Source organism: Andrographis paniculata, unplaced genomic scaffold (genome assembly GCF_009805555.1).
Source record: "Andrographis paniculata isolate CXL003 unplaced genomic scaffold, ASM980555v1 Contig34END, whole genome shotgun sequence".
NCBI classification, from domain to species: Eukaryota; Viridiplantae; Streptophyta; class Magnoliopsida; order Lamiales; family Acanthaceae; genus Andrographis; species Andrographis paniculata.
In genome coordinates this window covers 2,792,700-2,813,914 of record NW_026137567.1, presented here as the reverse complement: position 1 = coordinate 2,813,914, position 21,215 = coordinate 2,792,700, and the positions used below count along the sequence as shown (strand labels likewise).

The 21,215-nt window shown below is 33.2% G+C and overlaps 1 protein-coding gene across 2 annotated transcripts; it reads right to left on the bottom strand.

The window, feature by feature from the left end:
* Nucleotides 1–16,592: 16,592 nt before the first annotated feature.
* On the bottom strand, nt 16,593–18,597 carry LOC127248422 (NEDD8-specific protease 1). Of its 2 annotated transcripts, XM_051270743.1 has the most exons (3): nt 18,459–18,584; nt 18,070–18,179; nt 16,593–17,395 (listed from the first exon to the last, which is right to left on the bottom strand). In XM_051270743.1, the coding sequence occupies exon 3, from the start codon at nt 17,371–17,373 to the stop codon at nt 16,696–16,698; it is 678 nt and encodes a 225-aa protein (XP_051126700.1). In that variant the 5' UTR covers nt 17,374–17,395; nt 18,070–18,179; nt 18,459–18,584; the 3' UTR covers nt 16,593–16,695. The 2 variants fall into 2 exon arrangements, with proteins under 2 accessions (XP_051126700.1, XP_051126699.1); XM_051270742.1 differs by lacking the exon at nt 18,070–18,179 and having other exon boundaries at nt 18,459–18,597.
* Between the last annotated feature and the right edge of the window lie 2,618 nt (nt 18,598–21,215).

The window sequence follows — 21,215 nt, the reverse complement described above, 5'->3', positions numbered from 1 at the left end:
ATTAATAAAAATAATTATAGGTTAAAATTAAAATTAAAAATTAATAAATAATTTAATTAAAATTATAAAATTATAAATTATAAAATATAAATGTGATTAAAATGGATAATCATACTTTTTTTTAAAAAAAAAACAAATTACGTGAGACTAACCAAAATAGAAAAAATTCAAATTTTATATGAGACGGGAAGAGTAATATCATAATGTACTATTATTACTTATTAAATTACACCATCTTAAATAAAATCAAACGTGTATATACCAATCTATACAATTTTTCACTTTAAAAAATTATTTTACCCTTCTTCATCTTTTGTTGTTGCAGTTACCCTCTTGAATAAAGTTCTGACCATTTGTTCTTATAATTCCCTTTCACAAAGATAGATCGAAAGGACAATGAGCGAAAGTGCGCACTGGATAAATCTATAAATTAGGTTCGACAGACATGTCATACTAGTAAAATTGTGTTGTTGTCTTACTAGAAGAGTTGGATTAGTTGGGAATTCTAATCCATGCGATCATTACTTGTTGTTCCTGCAATCAAATAACTCTCACAAATAGATTCGTAGCAAGTTAGCGGATAAAATTTATTAATAAGAATCAATATATTAATTCAAATGGAACAAAAAAATTAGTGTTATAATCCAAATAAAGTATTTCTTCCGTCAAACTAGAAAGTATACATATTTTTATTTTGGAACTCCAATTACAAAGTAAACGTTTCATTAAATACCTCACATTTTTTCCACAAAATATTCTTATTTTACATTACATTATTAATTTTACACAAAAAAAAAGTAAGAGCAAAAATGTCATTACATTACTTTTAACTATCCAATATAATTAAAATACTATTATTTTTTAAACACCGCGCCAAAAATAAATGTTTACTTTGTACGTGAGCGGAGGGAGTATCTAAAATTTTTGGTAGTAGTCGTCCGCTCAGATTACAACCACTCTGTGCCAAACTCCAAATCGTCATATGAGGAAACACCCAGAAACGGAGAAGAAATCGTGGTTTCACATAGTAATCCAAACTCTAAAATTATCCTATAAAAGTGAATCATAAAGGCAGAACCGAGATCAATCACACAAAGATTCTCGAAACGAATTTTATGAAGAATGAGGTAGGATAGGTTATTCGGACATAAAGCCGCCACACACTACCATCCCTCGGTTCAAACACGCCCTTCTATAGGCAAAAAGAAACATGGATAAACCAATAAATTTAAGGACCGAACTTAACTTATCCAATAGACAAGGAAGTTGGAACACACTTGGAATAACTCTAAGGAGAGACAAATTTGAGCCTTATTGCGAAGAAAAGGGCATAAAATCAATCTCGATAAATATAATATTGAATTTCAATTTGGGTGAGAATTGAATAAATCAATTACGGGTTGTGTTTGTCTTTGGGTCGGGCCGTGTCGTGTTGGGTCAAGGTAAAAATTGGATTCTGAATTTGGGTTGAACTAAAAACAACTCAACATTAGTATAATATTATTTGTATTCGACTAAGTCCATACAAGTTTATTTTTGAACTTCTTTAAGAAAACCTCATACTAGTAGAATTAGGTATGGAACTTATATTGCGTATGTATTTCTTCTAATTTTTCATTGTGAGACATGAGTTTGCAGTCCAACAATATCTCCTTAAACAAAGGACCATATCAATCATGGCCTCTCATCCGGTGTATTCACACCGATCAACCTATCTTGTACCACATATCAAAAAGGGATATGTTGTTTGACCAAAATTGTGAGGACCAACACCGTCCAACCGACCACCTCTACAGATTTCAATCACAAAGTCAAATTTCCCACAATTGGGGGTTGGCAAAACAATCGAACCAAACTGTTGAATCGAAATGAACCGAACCGAATTTTTGGTTAATCGAGCAAATCGATTCGAATACAAATACTGCATATTTGATATTTGTTCGATTCGGTTGTTTCGGTTTTTTATATTTTTCGGTTCGGTTAACTGAAACAAATATATTTATCTATTTATCTTATTATATTTTAAAATTTATATTAATAATTATATTCGGTTCAATTTCGGTTCGGATATTTGAAATATTTGCAAATATTTTTTTTTATTTAATTAGAATTTTAATTACTTTTAAATATATTTTTTCAGTTATTTGTAAATATTGCAAATATTTTAGGTTAATCAAAATTTTCGGTTATACGGCGGCTTCGAGTATTTGTTCGGTTCGGATATCAAATACCTATATATTTGCAAATAACCGAACCGTGCCGACCTCTACCCACAATCAATGCCCAATTTTGTCCAATCCACTCCACCACTTCACCAACTTATTCTTTCGAACCCGGCTTTAATGCAAGTTGATGGGACTGGCCCAATTCAACATTAATATAATATTTTCCACTTTAGGCCGATCTCACACGAATTTATTTTTTAATTTCCTCTAAAATGTCACCTATTAGCGGAGTTAGACGTGAGACTTACAAGGGGTGGATATTTTTTTAATTTTTTTTTTAAATATGGGATTGAGTTTGCACCCCAATAGAGTTTGTCCATAATTATCCATCGTCGGTAGAAGAGAATAAAGGATGTTCAAGGTTGTTCCGGAGTAGATCTAAAATCTAGAGTGCAAGGTTGCCGGAGTCTTTGGAAGCTGAGGCCGTCTTAAAGTTGGGGCTTTCGAAAATGAGAAACAATTAGTCATCCGAAGAGAAGACATAAATATAAGAACTGTTAGATTGATTTAATGCTTGTTTTATATCGAGTAAATGCTTTGATCTTCTTGTGCAATTGGTTATTGAATCTTATGGCTACCATGTAAGTATTTTGTATTACTAATTTCACACATCTTGTGGTATGCCTTAATCATATATCGGATTCTTCTTTTTTTATCGTGCAAGTAGTTTTTTTACGTAATCATAAAAATATAATTGAATAATGATTGGGTGTGATACATAATTTCAGTGGACTGTGGATTTACTTGAACCGTTCCAACATCTGATGGATCTCTAAGACATTTTCTTTTGGATATGTCTTACATATTTTTCTATCGAAAATATTATAACTATTTAAATTAGGTTGTCATTGAATCTTTTAACCTTATAGCATTATCAATGGTTGATCCTTTTGCTTTATAATATAACTATTTGATATTATCATTTATACAAAATTAGTTTTTATTACTATTTGGTTACTTGTGGAGAGAAAATTTTGAATCTCCACAAGAAGTTGTTGTTTTATAAGTATTATATGGTGTGCTATAAAAGATATTGTAACTACGTAGATGAAGTTGTTATTGATATTGCAAAGAAGCAGAAGTGCAAAATTACATAAGTACAATGAAAATGATGAGATATTATCGGTTGCAAAAATCAATTTAGACCATTGAAATTATTTTAGGTATGCATCGATTCAAAGCATCAAAATTTCATCGTTATAATAATAGTTGATTTGAATAGTAAAATTTTGAACTTGATATATATTTGATGTAATATAAATAAAAATTGATGTAATACTTTGAATATAAAACTAAATTTTAATTTAGTATAAAAAATAAAGAAATAGGTGTACGGTTTGATATTTTTATAAGAAAAATTTACGAACAGTAGAAATTAAATCAAATCACTCAAACAAACACACTCTAACCTTTTTTAAGCCCATGTTTGACTTTCTCCTAATTTTATCGAAATTGAATTCCCGTTGTAAATCAAATCAGTATACATGAAAATTGTTGTAAATACATATGTGTTAGATATAAGATTTAAGTAAGAAACAAAAAATTCAGGTAACAAAAAAGTGATAACACAACCAAATGTGGAACACATTTATGTCATTGTAGGTGAAACTAAAACATAAGATAAACAAGGAGTTGAACAATTTCGACAATCGAAGACATCTTGGGAAAATGAATTGTTGCTGGTAACTTTACTACACATGTAATCCTTATACAAAGACTCTTTGCTATTCACCTCACTCTTACAACTTCGGAGTTTTTTACACTTTTAATGTCTTAGTCGTTTTATTGTTATTTTTTACTTAGATAAATAATGACGGGAAAAGAAATTAGTAGGAAAGCCATAAACGGCAAGCATTGAATCAATGCCAGAAAATGAGCTACTAAAAGATCAAAAGAATTGGTAGAAACTCGGAAATCTACAACAGCTCTTGGAATCTCATATAGGTGTCTAATTGAAAATAAATTTAGGATAAGCTTATTTCGATAAAACTTGATACAGAATACTTTTGTTTTCAGTGACTAGCAATGACAATGGAATAAAAGGTCAGGCGATCCTTTGTCATCGTACTTAATCGATTATATTGATTTCTTGATTGATGTTAAAAATAGTGTTAATAGAAGAGGTTGAGATTTTATTATTATTATTATTATTATTATTAAGGTAAACTGTTTTTTTAGTCCCGTAACTGGACCTCTTTATCATTTTAGTCATGTAAGTGGAGCCAGTCGCAAACTAGTCCCATAAGTGAAAATTTTTCACTGTTTTAGTCCTCCGACGCCAGAGACGTTCGCGTGGCTCGCCGGAGGTGACGCGTCCGCCAGGTGTCCCGCCAGGTCAGCGACACCTGGCGGACACGTGTATTTATTTTTATTTTTTAATTTTTTTAAATTTTTTTAATTGTACCAAATTAAAAAAAAAAATAAAAAAATAGAAATAAAATTAAAAATAAATTAAAAATAAGTTTTAAAAAAATAAAAAATTCACGTGTCCGCCAGGTCAACGACACCTGGCGGACACGTCACCTCCGGCGAGCCACGCGGGCATCTCCGGCGCCGGAGGACTAAAACAGCGAAATTTTTTCACTTATGGGACTAGTTTGCGACATGCTCCACTTACGGGACTAAAATGATAAGGGTCCAGTTACGGAACTAAAAAAACAGTTTACCCTTGTTATTATTATTTTCTTGTTGGCGGTTAATGTTATGGGTTTATTCTAGAAGAAACGTACAACTCTTATCAAGCTATAATTTACTTGTTATGCCTTATGATAATTTTACCATTGATTCTTTTTTTTTTTTTTTTGTTTCATTGTACTTATATTTCTTTGCATTTTTCTCTGTATACTATTCGACGGGTTTGAAAATACTTATTACTTATCGAAAAAGATCAACTACTAATTGTAAAAAATATGCCAATTGTGAGTCACTGAAAAACTTTTGGATGATTGTAATAAGTTGAATTGCTAGGATGCTTATTGTTAATTTTGTATTGGACTCTATTATGTATGATTTTTAATGATGGGTTTATATTGTGCATAAATTTAGGAATTTCCATGAAACTAGATTGAGTTATTTGAAAAAATTTTGCTAATTAAAAACGTTTAAATTGTTTGGATGTTTATTTTAATTCTGGACTGGATTGTATTGTTTATAATTTAGAAAATCGTTAATTTATATTCTAAGTATGAGTTTAGGAATTTTGAAGAAATTTTATTTGAAATGACATTTGAGGATATTTGGTTAATCTGGTCACTTGACATGTGTGATTTTGTATTCTCTTCAGATCAATGATTGTTTGTTGAAAAGAAATTTGAAAATCATATTGGATATTGCTTATTGGATATGTGCTATTGCTTTTTGATTTCATAGTTCAACGTGAGATTTTTTCCACGTGGATTGAAATATTATGAGATCCAAAGAAGAATGGTTAGTCCGGGATTCAATTTATTATAAGGTAAACTGTTTTTTTAGTCCCGTAAATGAACCTCTTTATCATTTTAGTTCAGTAAGTGGAGCCTGTCGCAAACTAGTTTCATAAGTAAAAAATTTTCGCTGTTTTAGTCCTCCGGCGCCGGAGACGCTCGCGTGGCTCGTCGGAAGTGATGTGTCCGCCAGGTCAGCGACACCTAGCGCTGACCTAGCGGACACGTGAATTTTTTTTTTTTTTTTTTAAATTTTTTTTTAAAACTTATTTTTAATTTATTTTAAATTTTATTTATATATTTTTAATTTTTTAATTTGATTTAATTTGAAAAAATAAAAAAAAAATTGAAATAAATAAATAAAACCACGTGTCCACACGTCACCTCTGGCGAGCCACGCGGGCATCTCCGGCGTCGAAGGACTAAAACAACAAAAATTTTTTACTTATGGGACTAGTTTGCGACAGGCTCCACTTACAAAACTAAAATAATAAGAGGGTCCTGTTACAGGACTAAAAAAAACAGTTTACCCTTTGTTCTTTATATAAGGTTGATTAATATTAATAGTTCTACGTCAACATACTCATTGAAAGAAAAATTTCACTTATGCTGATTGATGAATCCCTTGTATGCTTTATCTTGGTGTTTATATGAATGTTCTTTGTGATGTTGCTTATTTCCCAACATTTGTTACATTACATAAATCACTTCTATGTCTTATATTGGTGTTTATATGAATCTTCCTTGTGTTGTTGCTTATTCCAAACATTTTTTATATTACATGACGCCTGTATAGCATCGTGTGTCACCAAGTTCTAGTATATATAGAGTAAATTGCAAAAAAAGTAGTAAGAACCAACGTTAAACATGCTCTAAATTGAGAAGGACAAAGAAATGTCAAAAAAAAAAAAAATCATACGAAATCCAAAAGTAAAAAAATTGTCAAAATCTTTCAAAACATAAGGACAGTACCAAACATAGGAAAATGATCAAACTAAAATGTAAACTCTCAACTAAAATTAAAGAGCATTGAGTTGGGTTTCTAGCATGTTATCAATTGATAAGCCCAGGGGGTCAGCATTGGTTGGTTCAAACTGAAAAAATCGAAAAAAAATTTTGTTCGGACTGTTTGGTTTGAATTGTTCGGTTAATTGGTTCGGTTCGGTTATGATTTTCAATTTTTAATTTTGGTTAACCGAAAAATAGAACTTTTAAAAATAATAATCAATTATATATTAATAAATAATATACATTATAATTTTCACTATTATATTTGATTATATATTAAAAATATATATTAATAAATAAAAGTTCAGTTTCTTCGGTTTTAAACCAAACCAAACCGAACTAGTTTGGTCCGATTTATTTGATTTTGAAAAACTTTGGTTCGATTTCGATTTCAATTTTGATAAACTAAAAACCGATCAAGATTGAAAATTCAGTTCAGTTTGAACCGAACCGACCGAATGCACACCCCTAGACAAGCCCTTGCAAGCCTTTTATGTATAACCCATAAGCTTGGCCTATTTTAAGTTGTCCGGTCTATGACCCATCTTCCTTCGTACGACATTATTTGAGCCGTTGATTTTAAGTTTTCAATCATGTTCGATTGTTTCATTAAATACCTCAGTCATTCTTTTTTATTTATATGTTGGTTCTCATTTTCTTTCATCATTATATAGTGGTTTGATAATTATTATGTGGTGGTTTCTAACGACTGTTTTCAACTATTTATGTTGTTAACTTCCTTTGATAAGTATTATTTTGTGTGTTTTCAAGTTGTTAGTGGTTGTCCAAGTACCTTAGAAAGAGTTAGTAAATCAAGTGCTAATCTTGTGCAGTTTTTGTTGTTGTTCTCCTATGAAAAATGAGGGTTTTAGAAACAAGTGCCTGTAAATTAATTTGTTATGAATTTCTTATTTTCTTAGCATATTTTAAATTATAATTACATCATTTTTACACGGCAAAGTAAATTTATTCCACCAGTCAAATGATAATTTTTCAATTATATAGTCAACAGTTATATATTAACAATTAGTTTATACCAAATTCATAAATGACATATGAAGTCCAATTACGGTGTTTTTGTTTTATATGAGTATATACCAAACAACTAATATCGTCTGACCAACGCACAATATTTAATATTTCATTTTAATTATATTATCCTATTTACTTTACGTGCATCTATAGCTTAAATTGCTTTACTATACCAAACAACTAATATCGTTTTACCAAAGTACAATATTTAATATTTCATTCTAATTATATTAGAGAAAATGAGAACATAATTAAATGAAGAAAGTAATATTAATTATTATATCAAAACGTAGTAACTACAAATTAAGAGAAATGTACAAAAATATGTCTATTAGTGTCTTATAATACAAATATAATAACATTTGGATAAAAACTATACAAATATATAGATATTTTTAATGATAAGTACAATTACGCAAAAGGTATATGTAAACTAGCTGAAGGAGGGAGTATTATTCTAGAACTAAAAATTATTAGATACAACACATTAGCAGACATATTTATTGTAATTGGTTCAATCCCTTTTTTCTAAAAAGAATGATTAAATTATTTAGTGTGTGACAATTTTTCTACCAAACTTGTGTAATGATTAGACTGACCTCAAATGTCAACACGAGTCCTTTTAGCGCGTTTCTGCCTCACTCACGTGCACCCTGATAGGCTTTCTAGGGAGTTACCCCTCAAATTATTATGGGGCAAGAACGCTTAATTTTAGAATTTTTTCAGTGGGGCTTCCAAAAATAAATGTGGACATTGTTGACATGAGTAGTCTATTCAATTCATTTAATTTTTATGCAATCTCAGATGACCTAGCACCAGTTTATTCATACACAGGAGTTGGCCTAACAACGGCCCAACTCCAAAAGTATCACAAACCTTGATATTATTTTGATGTCGACCCCTTCATGGAGCTAGTCGGGGGCTTGATGGATGTCACAACTCCACCATGGTCCACTGACCGCGGCTTATAGGTGCTATGGAGGGCATCGCCGTGGGAACCCACTTCAATCGCCTTCTACCGGATAGGACGCTAGAGAGATATCCGTGACGCCGGAGGTGAAGATTTGGTCCGCGAAATTGAGCTTCACGGTGGGTCTGCAGAGGTAGTAGACATAGGTTGTTGTATGCCCTGGTGGGAGAGACGGCGGTGCAGTAAGATCCTAGCTCGCTTGGGGTCCCGAATCTCCGCCACACACCTCTCAAATTCTCCATCCTCATCTCTCCACCACACCTCCACTGTCACCCCCAATTCCCGCCCACCACGCGGATGTTCAAGTATTGGTCCTCCCTTCTGCGGCACCAACACCACCTTGGCAGACGTAAGCTCGGGTGAGCAGGGATTTGGCGCTGCTACACCCATCCCAACGATATCCGGCTTGTCCCCCCATCCTCTCCAAAAACCCCTTTGGAATCACCCTCTCTAGCACTTCTAAATGTAAAATAGTTTTTTAGTATGTCTATTCCTTTCATTAGTTTAGTGTACAAAGTCATTTCCTAAGTCTTCAAATCATGTATACACTTCTTCTTTCTTCTTTCTATTTTCTATTATTGTATTTAATGTACTATATTGTAATTCTTCTTTAATATAAAAAATATTCCGTTGAGCTTATGGGTGTAGTTTCCTCTTTCTCTCTCTAGTTTGTTGGTGTACTTACATGGTATCAAAGCAAGTCGATTATGATAATTGAAAGTTGTTGATTGATTCCACCGTTCAAACCCCTTTTCCAACCGATTTTGCTTGTAGAATGACCACAACCATTGCTCTCATTCGTGAGGAATTTCAAATTTTGGCAGAAGATCATCCTGATTTGGCCCTTGTTATTGTTCAACTGAGTACGGATTTTTTGGAAAATTGCATTGGAAGAAGCTTTGAACTACAAATTCAAAGAATGATTCATTGATAGTTCTATTTCTCCTCATTTGGTGTCTGATCCAAAATATCGTTATTGGTACAAAGTAGTTCTTATGTGGATTAAGAACTCTATCATTCTTGAAATTGCTCGATCCTTTGTTCACACCTCCTGAGCTCATGAGCTTGAAGATCGATTTGGCCGAGTAAGTGGACCACAATTGTTTGTGCTTAAGAAGAAAATTGTTAACCACTGCCACAGAGTACTTTGGTTCCTTGAAATCTCTTTAGATTGATTTTCGTACTTTACAATTGTTCCCTACTTGTGAAAATCCCATTCTACAAATACTGAAGAATGAAGATGAATGAATGTTATTAGTTCAACTGTTGATGTGATTAAACTCTTCTTATGAGCATGTCTACAACCAAATACTTATGATTGATCTTCTACCTCCTGTGAGTGTGGTGTATGGGATGCTATGCAGTGTTGACTCACAAAGTGATGTTCTTCAATCCAACTTGATTACTTTTTTTTTAATATGGCTTTATCTGTTCTCGCTGTTCCTTTACGGTTTGTGCCTCCGAAGTTCTCTAAGAAGAAGCCATCTAATGCTATTTGTGCCTATTGTAAAGGTCTGGGCATACCAAAGAAACATGCTTTAAGTTACATGGTGAGCCTAAGTGGTATAAAGATTTACTCGATAAAAAAGAAAGGAAAAAATATTGTTTCTACTGTTCTTGACTCAATCTCTAGAGGAGAAAATAGATCTTCTGAGCTTTCTCCCTTTGTAACTAAAGCCAAGTTTGAAGACATATTCAAGAAGGTAACGCTCTCATCAACCTCATCTCATGTTGATTATGCTGCATGAGCTTTTGGCTACTCAAGTAGTTCTCATAGTTCTCATAAGCATTCTAACACTCTATGGATCCTTGATACAAGAGCCTCCTACACTTTATATTCATCGTTATCCTTAATAGTTAATCCTAAACCTCTACTCTCTACCTCGAGTATTCATCTTCCCGATGGAACTCTTTACTCTCTTACTTATTCTGGACTTGTTAACAAGTCCAGCATCACTCTCCATAATGTGCTTTACATTCCTAGTTTTTTTTCTAAATCTTGTGTCTATCAACAAATTAGTTATTGATCTTAGTTGCATGGGTAAATTTGATGCCTCATTTTATGAATTGCAGGACCTTAAAATTAACTTCATCCTTTTGCATGCCAAGTTTCATCATAATCTATATATTTTTTATACCAGGTTATCACTTCAGGTTATGTGTTCTACTGTTTACCCTGTTTACATCATATTTTGCTATGGCATGAAAAATTAGGTCACCAATCTTGGAATGTTATGCAACACATACCTATGCATTTTACTAAATTTCCTTATACTCATTGTGATGTTTGTAGTACTTCCAAGTTTCACAAGCCTTCTTTTAATAATAGTATTTCTTATGCTTCTAATGTGTTTGATCTTATTAACATTTATCCTTGGGGCCATTTTTTTACATTCTTGCACTACTAATAGCAAGTATACATTAACTATAGTTGATGAGCAGGAAGGGAAGTTCAAGATCAGCAGGAACATGAGGCTGATGAGCTCCAACCCTAACAACAATTCCCTAATATGATCGTTGTTGAGCAATGTCACGCTCCCGAACAAGTAGGACAATTTTCACCCATTTTTTATCGAGAGTTTACTCGGCCGACAGTAGGATATAAAGAGGAGGATATAAGGATATGAGAGGAGAAAAATCAGAGTTTGAGGATTTTGATTATTTGATGGAAGAAGATGATATAAAAGATAATTTGATGGATCATTTTTTATACGAGAATATGATAAACGATGATTAGATGAATGAAGATCAATGTATTGTGGTATGTCAAATTTCTGACGATAAGATGTCTTTGGGTAATTCACAAGAAAAATATCTCATAAGCATTGCGGGATCGCTTACAGAACACATGGATTATAAAACCGTTTATGATTCATCTACCAAGTACAATCCATCATTGCATTTAGGATGATCTTTAGTTCAAAAAAAAAGTTTAAAGAGGCCATTCAAAATCATGTTATCAGAACTATGGGGACATTAAAGTTAGTTAAAAATGATAAAAGAAGAATTTATGTTCGATGCACGGTTGAAAGTTGTAATTAGAAAATCAGTGCTTTGAAGGTAAACGATCATTCAACATTTCAAATCAAAACCTATCAGTCAAAGCATGACTTTAAGTGTGATTTGAATGTCAAGTCTTCATGGCTTGCCAAAAAATACGAATCATTGTTTCGATCAGACTCTTTGTGACGTGTGAAAGAATTTAAAGTGGATGTCTCTGAAGATATCATATTCAAAATATCATATCAACAAGCATATAAGGAAAAGAATAGAGCACTTAAAGCAATTGATGGTGATGCGAAGGAGCAATATGAGAAGTTATAGGATTATGCTGAAGCTTTACGGCAATCGAATCCATGATCAAATGTCCTGATGGAGTTGGAAGGTAACTCTATGAATAGACGACGACGATTTAGGAAATATTATATATGTTAAAGTCGCTCGTTCTTGGATTTCAGTCCGGTTGTCGACTTGTGAATGAGGTTTATGGATGTCATCGGAAGGGTCCATGTCAAGATATACTACTAACTACGATTGCAATTGATCCTAATAATGAATTATTTCCTTTTGGTCTATATTGTTGTTGGGAGTGAGACATGTGAGTGGTTGTTTATGCTGCTGAAAGATGATTTCATTATAGAGGTGACGAGTCATATACCTTCATATCAGACAAATAAAAAGGTCTTGTGTCTGCTATGGTAAAGATTTTTCCCGGATCGAAAAAAAGATTGTGTGCGGCATCTTTATGGTAATATAAAAAGTGTTGGGTTCAAGAGACTTGCAACAAATGACTTATTTGGATGACAACAAATGCAACCACTGTTTCCGCGTTCGAGGATGCTATGAAGAATATTTAAGAGTTGAATGGATTAGCTTGGGACAAACCGCCTTCAAATGATCGAGGTCACATGTTGCCACTTTTTCAAAGTGTGATATGATTTTGAAAAATTTGTGTGAATCTTTCAACAGTATTATCTTATATGCAAGAGAAATGCCAAATATTGTCTATGTTGGAGTGGATTATGAGGTACTTGTTGTCACGATTTGCAAAACGAAAGGACATGACACTTCGAAAATGGGAGAATATGCAGTATTGCCCTAAAATAGTGAAGATCATGGAAAAAATTATTCGTAAAACTTTATCTTGTGTACCAGTTAAAGCTGATGATTGGACCTACGAGGTCGATTGTTCCGATGGGAAAAAGGTTTATAGTTGATATTTTGAAGAAGTCATGAGGGTGTAGAAACTGGAATTTATATGAAATTCCTTGTTTCCATGGAATAAGTGTCATCTGTGGACATCAGTTAGATCCAACGGACTTTGTTGATGAAGTATATAGTGTTGAGACCTTTAAAAAGTTCGAACTATATACTTCGTCAAGAAAGTGCATTCGGTCTAGTTGTTACCTACATATGACAGTCATTCCATGAAGACAAAGAACCTCACATAAGTATTATTTTCTACAACCACACGACTTCTTCAAAATGTCAACTATAAACATGCTTCCATCAGAACAATCGACCTCATAGGTCCAACATCAGTTTTAATTGGTACACAAGATGAAGCTTTGCGAATATTTTTTCTATGATCTTCACTATTTTAGAACAATAATGTATATTCTCATATTTTCGAAGTGTCATGTCTCTTCGCTTTGCAAGTCGAAACAACAAATGCCTCATAATCCACTCTAACATAGGCAATACTTGGCATTTCTCTTGCATCTAATATAATATTGTTGAAAGAATCACACAAATTGTTCAAAATCATATCACACTTTGAAAAAATGGCAAAATATGACCTCGACCATTGCAAAGGCAGTTTGTTGGCAAACTAATCCATACATCTTCCATCCAACTCTTGACTCCCTTTTATAACATCCTCAAACGCAGGAACAATGGTTGCATTTGTTGTCATCCAAATAAGTCGTTTCTATGCAAGTCATTTGAACCAACACTATGAAGGTATATGACTCGTCACGCTCTATATTTAATCATCTTTCAGCAGCATAAAAAATCATTACATGTCTCACGTGTCTCACTCCCAACAATATCATAGGCCAAGGGAAATAATTCATTATTATGATCAATTACAATCGCAGTTAGCAGTATACCTTGAAATGGACCCTTCAGATGACATCCATCAACCCCAATCACAGGTCGACAACCATACTGAAATCCAAGAACGAACAACTTCAAACATATATAATATTTGCTAAATCTTCGTCATCCATTCATAAACTCACCTTCCAACTCTATCAAGACACGTGATCCCGGATTCAATTGCCGCAATGCTTGAGAATAATCCCATAACTTCTTATATTGCTCATTTGCATCACTATAAATTGCTTTAAGTGTTTTATTCTTTGTCATATATGCCTTGTTAATATAATACATTGCATATGATATCTTCATAGACATTTACTCTAAATCCTTTCGAAGGGTGTGATTGAAACAACGATTCGTATTTTTTGCAAACCATAAAAACTTCACATTCTTGACATTCAGATCACACATACAATCATGCTTTGACTTATAGGTTCTGATTTGAAATGTCGAATGATCGTTTAACTTCAAAGTATTGATTTTCTAATTACAACTTTCAACCACGCATCGAACATAAACACGGGCCTTTTTCCGTTGAATCAGACAAAGAAGTGAATCCTATTGAGTTCCTACGCTTTCATATCTACAACTTAATCCATCCTATTACTACAGAAATAAACTTAATTCGGAATATGAACCATAAAAGAAAATATCTATTAAACTATTCACAATAATACTAGTTACAATACCTATTATCAAAAGAGAAATCCTTCCGGTAATATTGACCATATTTATATGTCCATCAAACTATATAAATAAAAGTAATGAAGTAAAAACTACATAATTAAGTATTAGAATAACCAAACACTATATACATAATGACAAACCTGCAAACTTCTAGTAGACATTCAATAACCAGTCAAAATTGGTCTGAATTGTTTAGAAGAAAACAATATATTTGAACCCACTATGTTGCTTCAAATCCATATTTCTTAATCAAATTACATGTTTATTTTCTAGAAAGAGCACATAATTCTTTGTTCGCATTACCATGTTCTATTGTTTTTGTCACTTTTTCCAAAATTTTTTTGATTTTATCAATTTCATTAACCTTTATTATTAACTTATCTATGGAAGGAATCTTGTGTGTTGTTATCACGAGTTGATAAATTATTCATATCTCATTAAAATAAGTCATTCAAATTATCATTATTATGAAAATCATCTCATTTCGAGATATAAGATTGTCCACGTCTTCAATACGGACAAAATCCTTTTTACTAGTTAGGGGTTGACGTGACGCAGTCAAAACCTAAACATGCGTATTTGAGTATTTGAATAAATTTTCATTTTCTAAATTATGAAAAGAAAAGAAAAAGTTCCTTCTCCAAAATATAAAAAAAATATAGTGATACTTTATGGTAATGATTGAACAACTAGAAAAGTATTGAAACTAGTCAAATATTGAATGTGGGGACAATTGACTTTAGATCACAGTAATACTTTCAATGACTTTTATAATGATGATATAAATAATTTATCAGCTCATAAAAGCAATACACAAAATTCCTCTCACGGAGGAACTAGTGAAAATAAAATAAGAAACAAATGAAGCTAAAAAAAAAAAGGTTAATAAAATCGAGGAAGTTGGAGGCGGATTGAAAGAAGTCATAGGAGCAATAGAACATGGTAATGCAACAATGAAAAAGAAAGTGAACAACAAATTATGTGTACTTTCAAAAAATATATTAAAGAAAACCTAGGATTTTTTATTAAAAAATGTGGTGTTGACAGAGCATATTGGACTGAACTATATTGTTTTTTTATGAACAATCCAAACAAACTTCGAGTGATTATTGAATGTCAACATGAAGCTCGCAAGTTGGCCATTATGTATACAATGTTTGGTTCCTTCAACAGTTAATTATGTAATTTATTTTATTAATAAGTTATTCAACATTTGTTTTTCTTTATTTATATATTGTAAGGGAAAGATAATAAAATTATTTTATTTTTCTGTCCTTCCCCTTCACTCCCTTACCTATGAAATTATGAACTAAACACACTGTTGTAAGTTTAACATTTTGTCTCTTCTCTTCTCTTCCCTTCCGTTAAAATGGCTCATCTCCCTACCCCTCCCCTCATTTGAACCAAACAAACCCTAGGAGTCAACATGGTAATAATACAACTTATATAGAACTAGTGTGAGTCAATATGCTAATTCTAGTGATAATCATAGTGTTGGTATGATGGTATCATTTCACACTTTTACAATTATGATGATACAAAATTACAAAAACATTTGGGAAAATTCAAATCCATATTTAGAACTTGAAACTTATCTAACGATTACTTTTGAGTATGACGATTGTGAATTACATAGGTTTGATATCTTATATAGTGGTCTAGAAGAGTACCTATTCATCATATAACGTCATTCACTACAAAAGAAATACATGTCTATCTAGTGTCAACTATACACATTAAGCAAGAACACTTACAAAATCAACGTTTGCATGATGATTGAGTGAATGTTGAACATCAAAATCAATATAAACGAAATAGCACAAATTCGAGTGATGGCCTTCAAAATATAATCGAAAGCAATGATTAAGAATTAGTAAGTCAAGGAAAATCTAGATGAATACGGCAAGAGAACTGTGGTTTTGACTCTATATGAATATGCAAGCACCATAATTTTAAGCTTCTAAATTGGAATTGTATAACTTTAAATTTTATATAGTATTTTAACTTAGACAAGTCTAAATTAGAAATTTAAAATTATGCTCAAACCCCTTTTACTATAATCCTATTTCATACTTGGTAACATTTAGTTTTAGACTGTGTGTAGCTAGCAGACCAAAGTTCACAAAATAAAATGTAGGTCTAATCTTATGAAATGCATAATTCAGTTCTGATAAATGAGATGTCAAATATACATACAAGTTTAGCTGCCATGCCATGAAAGAACTCTCTGCGCATAAGCACAATTAATTCATGGCGTGGCCATTAAACTACGTATTAATTCCAAGATGTCGCTGCGCATCTTAGACACAAGGGATGGAGTTACCTGCTCCTTAATGGAAGTGAACCACAACTTCTGTTCATCCTTTGGTCTTCCGCACGCGAACCACTCACAAATTGCTCTTGCAATGGCAGTAACATATAGCCCACAATCATAGCCGTTTACTTGCTTTGGCGAATCAAAGCATTCAACATAGGTAGCATCAGATGCTACAAAACAAGTGACAGATCTATACACCCTTTTGGCGTGTGAGCCATTGACGCCTCCTCCTTGACTGCTGTCGTGATGAACAAACAAATTAGCATTTTTTTCGTACGCAAGTAAACTCCAGTGACTCCCACCTTCAGCCATAGTCACATCAGCATTGTCATTGATGGGGAAGATTATTAATTTCCTTTGAGATAGATGAAGGGGTTCGACAAACTCTTTTAGGCTTTCGGTATCAGGGCACTCTTTTATCCAGAATGTGATTGAAGGAGGCACAAGGAGGATGTCTTCTGAAGGATGACAGGATGTGAGATAACTGAAATAGAATTCGATGATGCGATCATTCAGAAAAAATGGACCACTAAGAATGTCAAGATCCGATCGCCTGAGAACTACATCATTGTAGCTAAGAACTTTCTCGTCTGCAGAACCAGTTGTCATCCTAGTGATGACAATCACACACCTGACAGGAACAAAATGTTAATTACTACTCATCAATTAGTACCATAAAATTGAAAATATATCAAAGAACATCAAGCTCATTCTGAAATGTCAATGGCCAGTAGAAGGAAAGGCAAAAGCACCAAATATTCTGATTTTAATCGGCACACCCTCCTGTTCCCAACCTATGAATTTATATCCTATTTCGTATTTTACCTTGAGTCACAACATCTGCCTAAATAGTTCCTCTAACAACTAAGTTCATATTATGCAAAATTCAAATAATTTCAAATCATCTGCTTAATTAATATGGCAAGCAATTCCAGCCCTGGTTAAGTTTTTTTGGGCATTCCCAGTTTTGTAACTAGCTATGTAAGTACTAAGTACCAATGGGGCTTGAAATCTAGGCCAATGTAGTCCATGGGACTTTAAGAAGAAAACATACAGACAATTGATGCAAAAGATGGATTGAATGATTGCAAAAAGGGCAAGAATTAACCAAAACTTAAACCGGTTTGAGTGATTTCAAATTCCAAAGGAAGCTATCTCAATTAGGGTTTAGTTCCACAAATCAAATCTAAACATCATGATAAATATTTAGTTTATATGCGATTAAATTCAGATTCTACGCTATGTTTTCTACACCGAATCCTATTTCTAGGTTTCCAATTCAATCTTTAGATCCTAAAACCCCACCTCAACCTGGACAAGCCTAGAACCCTTTCTTCTCAATATCAATTAATCTTGATATTCACCGTGACTCCATTTCCAGTTATTGACGAAAACGCAGAATTGAATTCCGGACCCTATGAATCAGACACACACACACACACACAAACATATATATATATATAAGAAGCAGCCTTTGTTAGAGAACAGAAAACTCGACTTAAGCAAAGTGAACATAACACAGCGAAGAAAATAATAATCAAAATGGGCGTGATATCAATTCCGTTTCATGTGCACATTTTGTCGAACACTTGGCATGCCATTCAATCTTCTCATCTTATCAACAATCAGATGAAGGAAGAACATCAAGTGAGAATCCAACGGTAGACGATAGATAGATAGGGCACCAGATATACCAGGAAGAGACAAGATATCGCTCGGATCAATGGCACCTGCAACCAGCATCAGCAGCACCACGGAGAATAATGGAAGAAAGGTGCGCAAGGGTACTAATGCCTAACCAAGAGGTGGGGTGTAGGCAATTTATAATGGTAAACCTGGAATTTCATTGGGTTTTTATCCCGTGGTTTGGGATTTTAACAGTCAGTTTTTTTTTCATTTTAATAATATATAAATATAAATTAATAGTATAATATTTATAATGTAAAATTAATTTTTATTATAATATATAAAATGAAATGAAAACTGTGTTTGGAGAAATTTTTATTTATATGATACATAGAAAATTCTGTATATAATATATAAGTAATAAAAATATAGTATATTAATTTTTTTGGAAGAATGCATTTGTGTTTGTCTGAGGGTTTGGATTTGAGTTGATATTTGAATAGTAAAAATTTTGAATTTGAATAGTTGTATGATGTGATATAAATAGGTGTGATGTGATGTTTTGAATGTAAAATTAATTTTTAGTATAATATAAAAAATAAAAAATAGATATTTGATTTGATATTTTTTTGGGGAAAATGGAATGAATAGTGAATTGGAAATTCAATCCCCCAAACAAACACAACCTAAAAAATTTTATTAAAGAAACAAAAGTGTTTAATTTAATTTTTGGAAAATAAATTTTGAGTGAATAATACAGAGGGTAAATTATATAATATTCTCTTGTATTTTTAGTAAAAATGCACAAAACACCCTAAACCCTTTGTGTTAATGTAAAGTTTGCATAAAACATCATTTTTATCCAGAATTGATATTTGGTTCTAAATAAATACCTAAATTACGCATGTTTTATACAAATAAAAAATGTAAAATATTTTAAATATTTTTTTTGAAAAAAAATAGATAAATAAATAATTGATCAATAATTTATTTTATAGTTTTTATAAAAATGAGATAACAATTTGTCTTCAAAAAACTATAAAATGAAGGACTAAATAATTATTTATTTATTTATTTTATTCAAAAAATTATTTAAGATATTTTGCGTTTTTCTCTCTATAAAACTTGCGTAATTTAGGTATTTATTTAGAACCAAATATCAGTTTTGGACAATGAGGGTGTTTTGTACAAATTTTACATTAACACAAGGGAGTTTTGCGGAATAAATAAAATATATGGTGTTTTGTGCATTTTGATTTAAACACGAGGAAATGTTATATAATTTACTCTAATACAAATGGTATAAAGTTTGATCAAAGAATATAGCCTAAAAGTATTATACACCTTTTTTTTAAGGGTGTTTTTATGCGGTTGGGTTTGAGGGAAATCAATTGTGGCCGGCCGATGAAAGGGCATCGGTTGCATGAAAAAAAAAAAAAAAAACAAAACAAAACAAAAAAGCTCACACATACTCGTCGTACGAACATGCGAGTCAGTTGAACATCTCAACGATGTGGCCCGGCGAAGGCCGTCGTCGTTTCAAGTATCTCTAAAATAAAAAGCACGGGAGACTGCACGGGACTAACCTTGAATAGGAAAACAATGCAATATTATTTCGCAACGAAGAAATCCTGGTTGAGGAAAATGCGAGATGATAAAAACCCGTGAAAAAAAAGAAGACCCGTATGTAACTCGGGACTTGATGATGGACTTACAAAAGAAACAGGACGATACGTGGCTTGCAACCGCCCAATGAACGCATGCACAGACTAAACGCCGTCCCCAGGAGTGAGTCGCGATCATTCGTCAGCCAAATCTGCTCACACATCCCCTCAACGGCCTTTCCCTTTAGATGCAATACAACTCATTTTCTTTGTAAGTGCCATCCGCAACATTCAACAATGAATCTACATAGTTGAAACAAAAATAGTCATGTAAGGCATCAAAAACATAGGCCCGCACCTGCAAATCTAACTGCAAAGAATAAGCTCGGGGAGGTGACATGAGTCATGTAGCCGAATCACATGCAATCACTTAGCCCACACGTCCATGTGGGAGACATGGTGGTCGGAGCAGTCCTAAACCAACAAGTAAGGACTGTGTCTACATGACCATAGAGACCGCCATGTAAATTCATGTGTTCAGAGTACGAGCAAAATGCAAGGGGGTTGCCACACCTGTGCTGTTTGGCCCAAGATTCTCTGTAGGAAGGCCAGATGACAACAAGTCAGAGTCGTCACCCCCGTGCAGAAGGGGACTTAATTAATTGCTGCAAACACGCAACCATTCACGTGTCTGTCGCCACGGCCATTGTGAGAACGGGTTTATTTGTAGCCCGCCATGATGATCGACATGGCCGTGCCGCGCAAGGCTGTAAGTTGCTACCCTGCCTACACGTAGGGATCCAAGATTGTACGCACAGCCGTGGCGACGCTTGCAACCTATTTCCGGGGCAATGCTAAACATGTAGGGATCCGTTGAATAGAAAACTACGATACGAAGTCGATGGAAAACATAAAATAGAGTTAAGGTAGGTTCGTGCCGCATCCTTACAACACCGTCGAGTAGCCCCCTCGAATACATAACCGAGGGAAAGTGTTCCTAAGCAACCGAAATTACAGGTACAAGTATTGCTATTGTAACGCTACAGATTAGCCCAAGCACACACAAGAACCACAATAGCAGCGAAAAGAAGAAGCTTGCAAGTACTGGCGCAACCCCTACGAGTCTCCGCTTCTGAAGTAGCCTACATATTACTGAACAAGAGGACCAGGACAGGACCATATTGTAATGCCCCGATTTTGGGGTGTATAAAATAATATTAT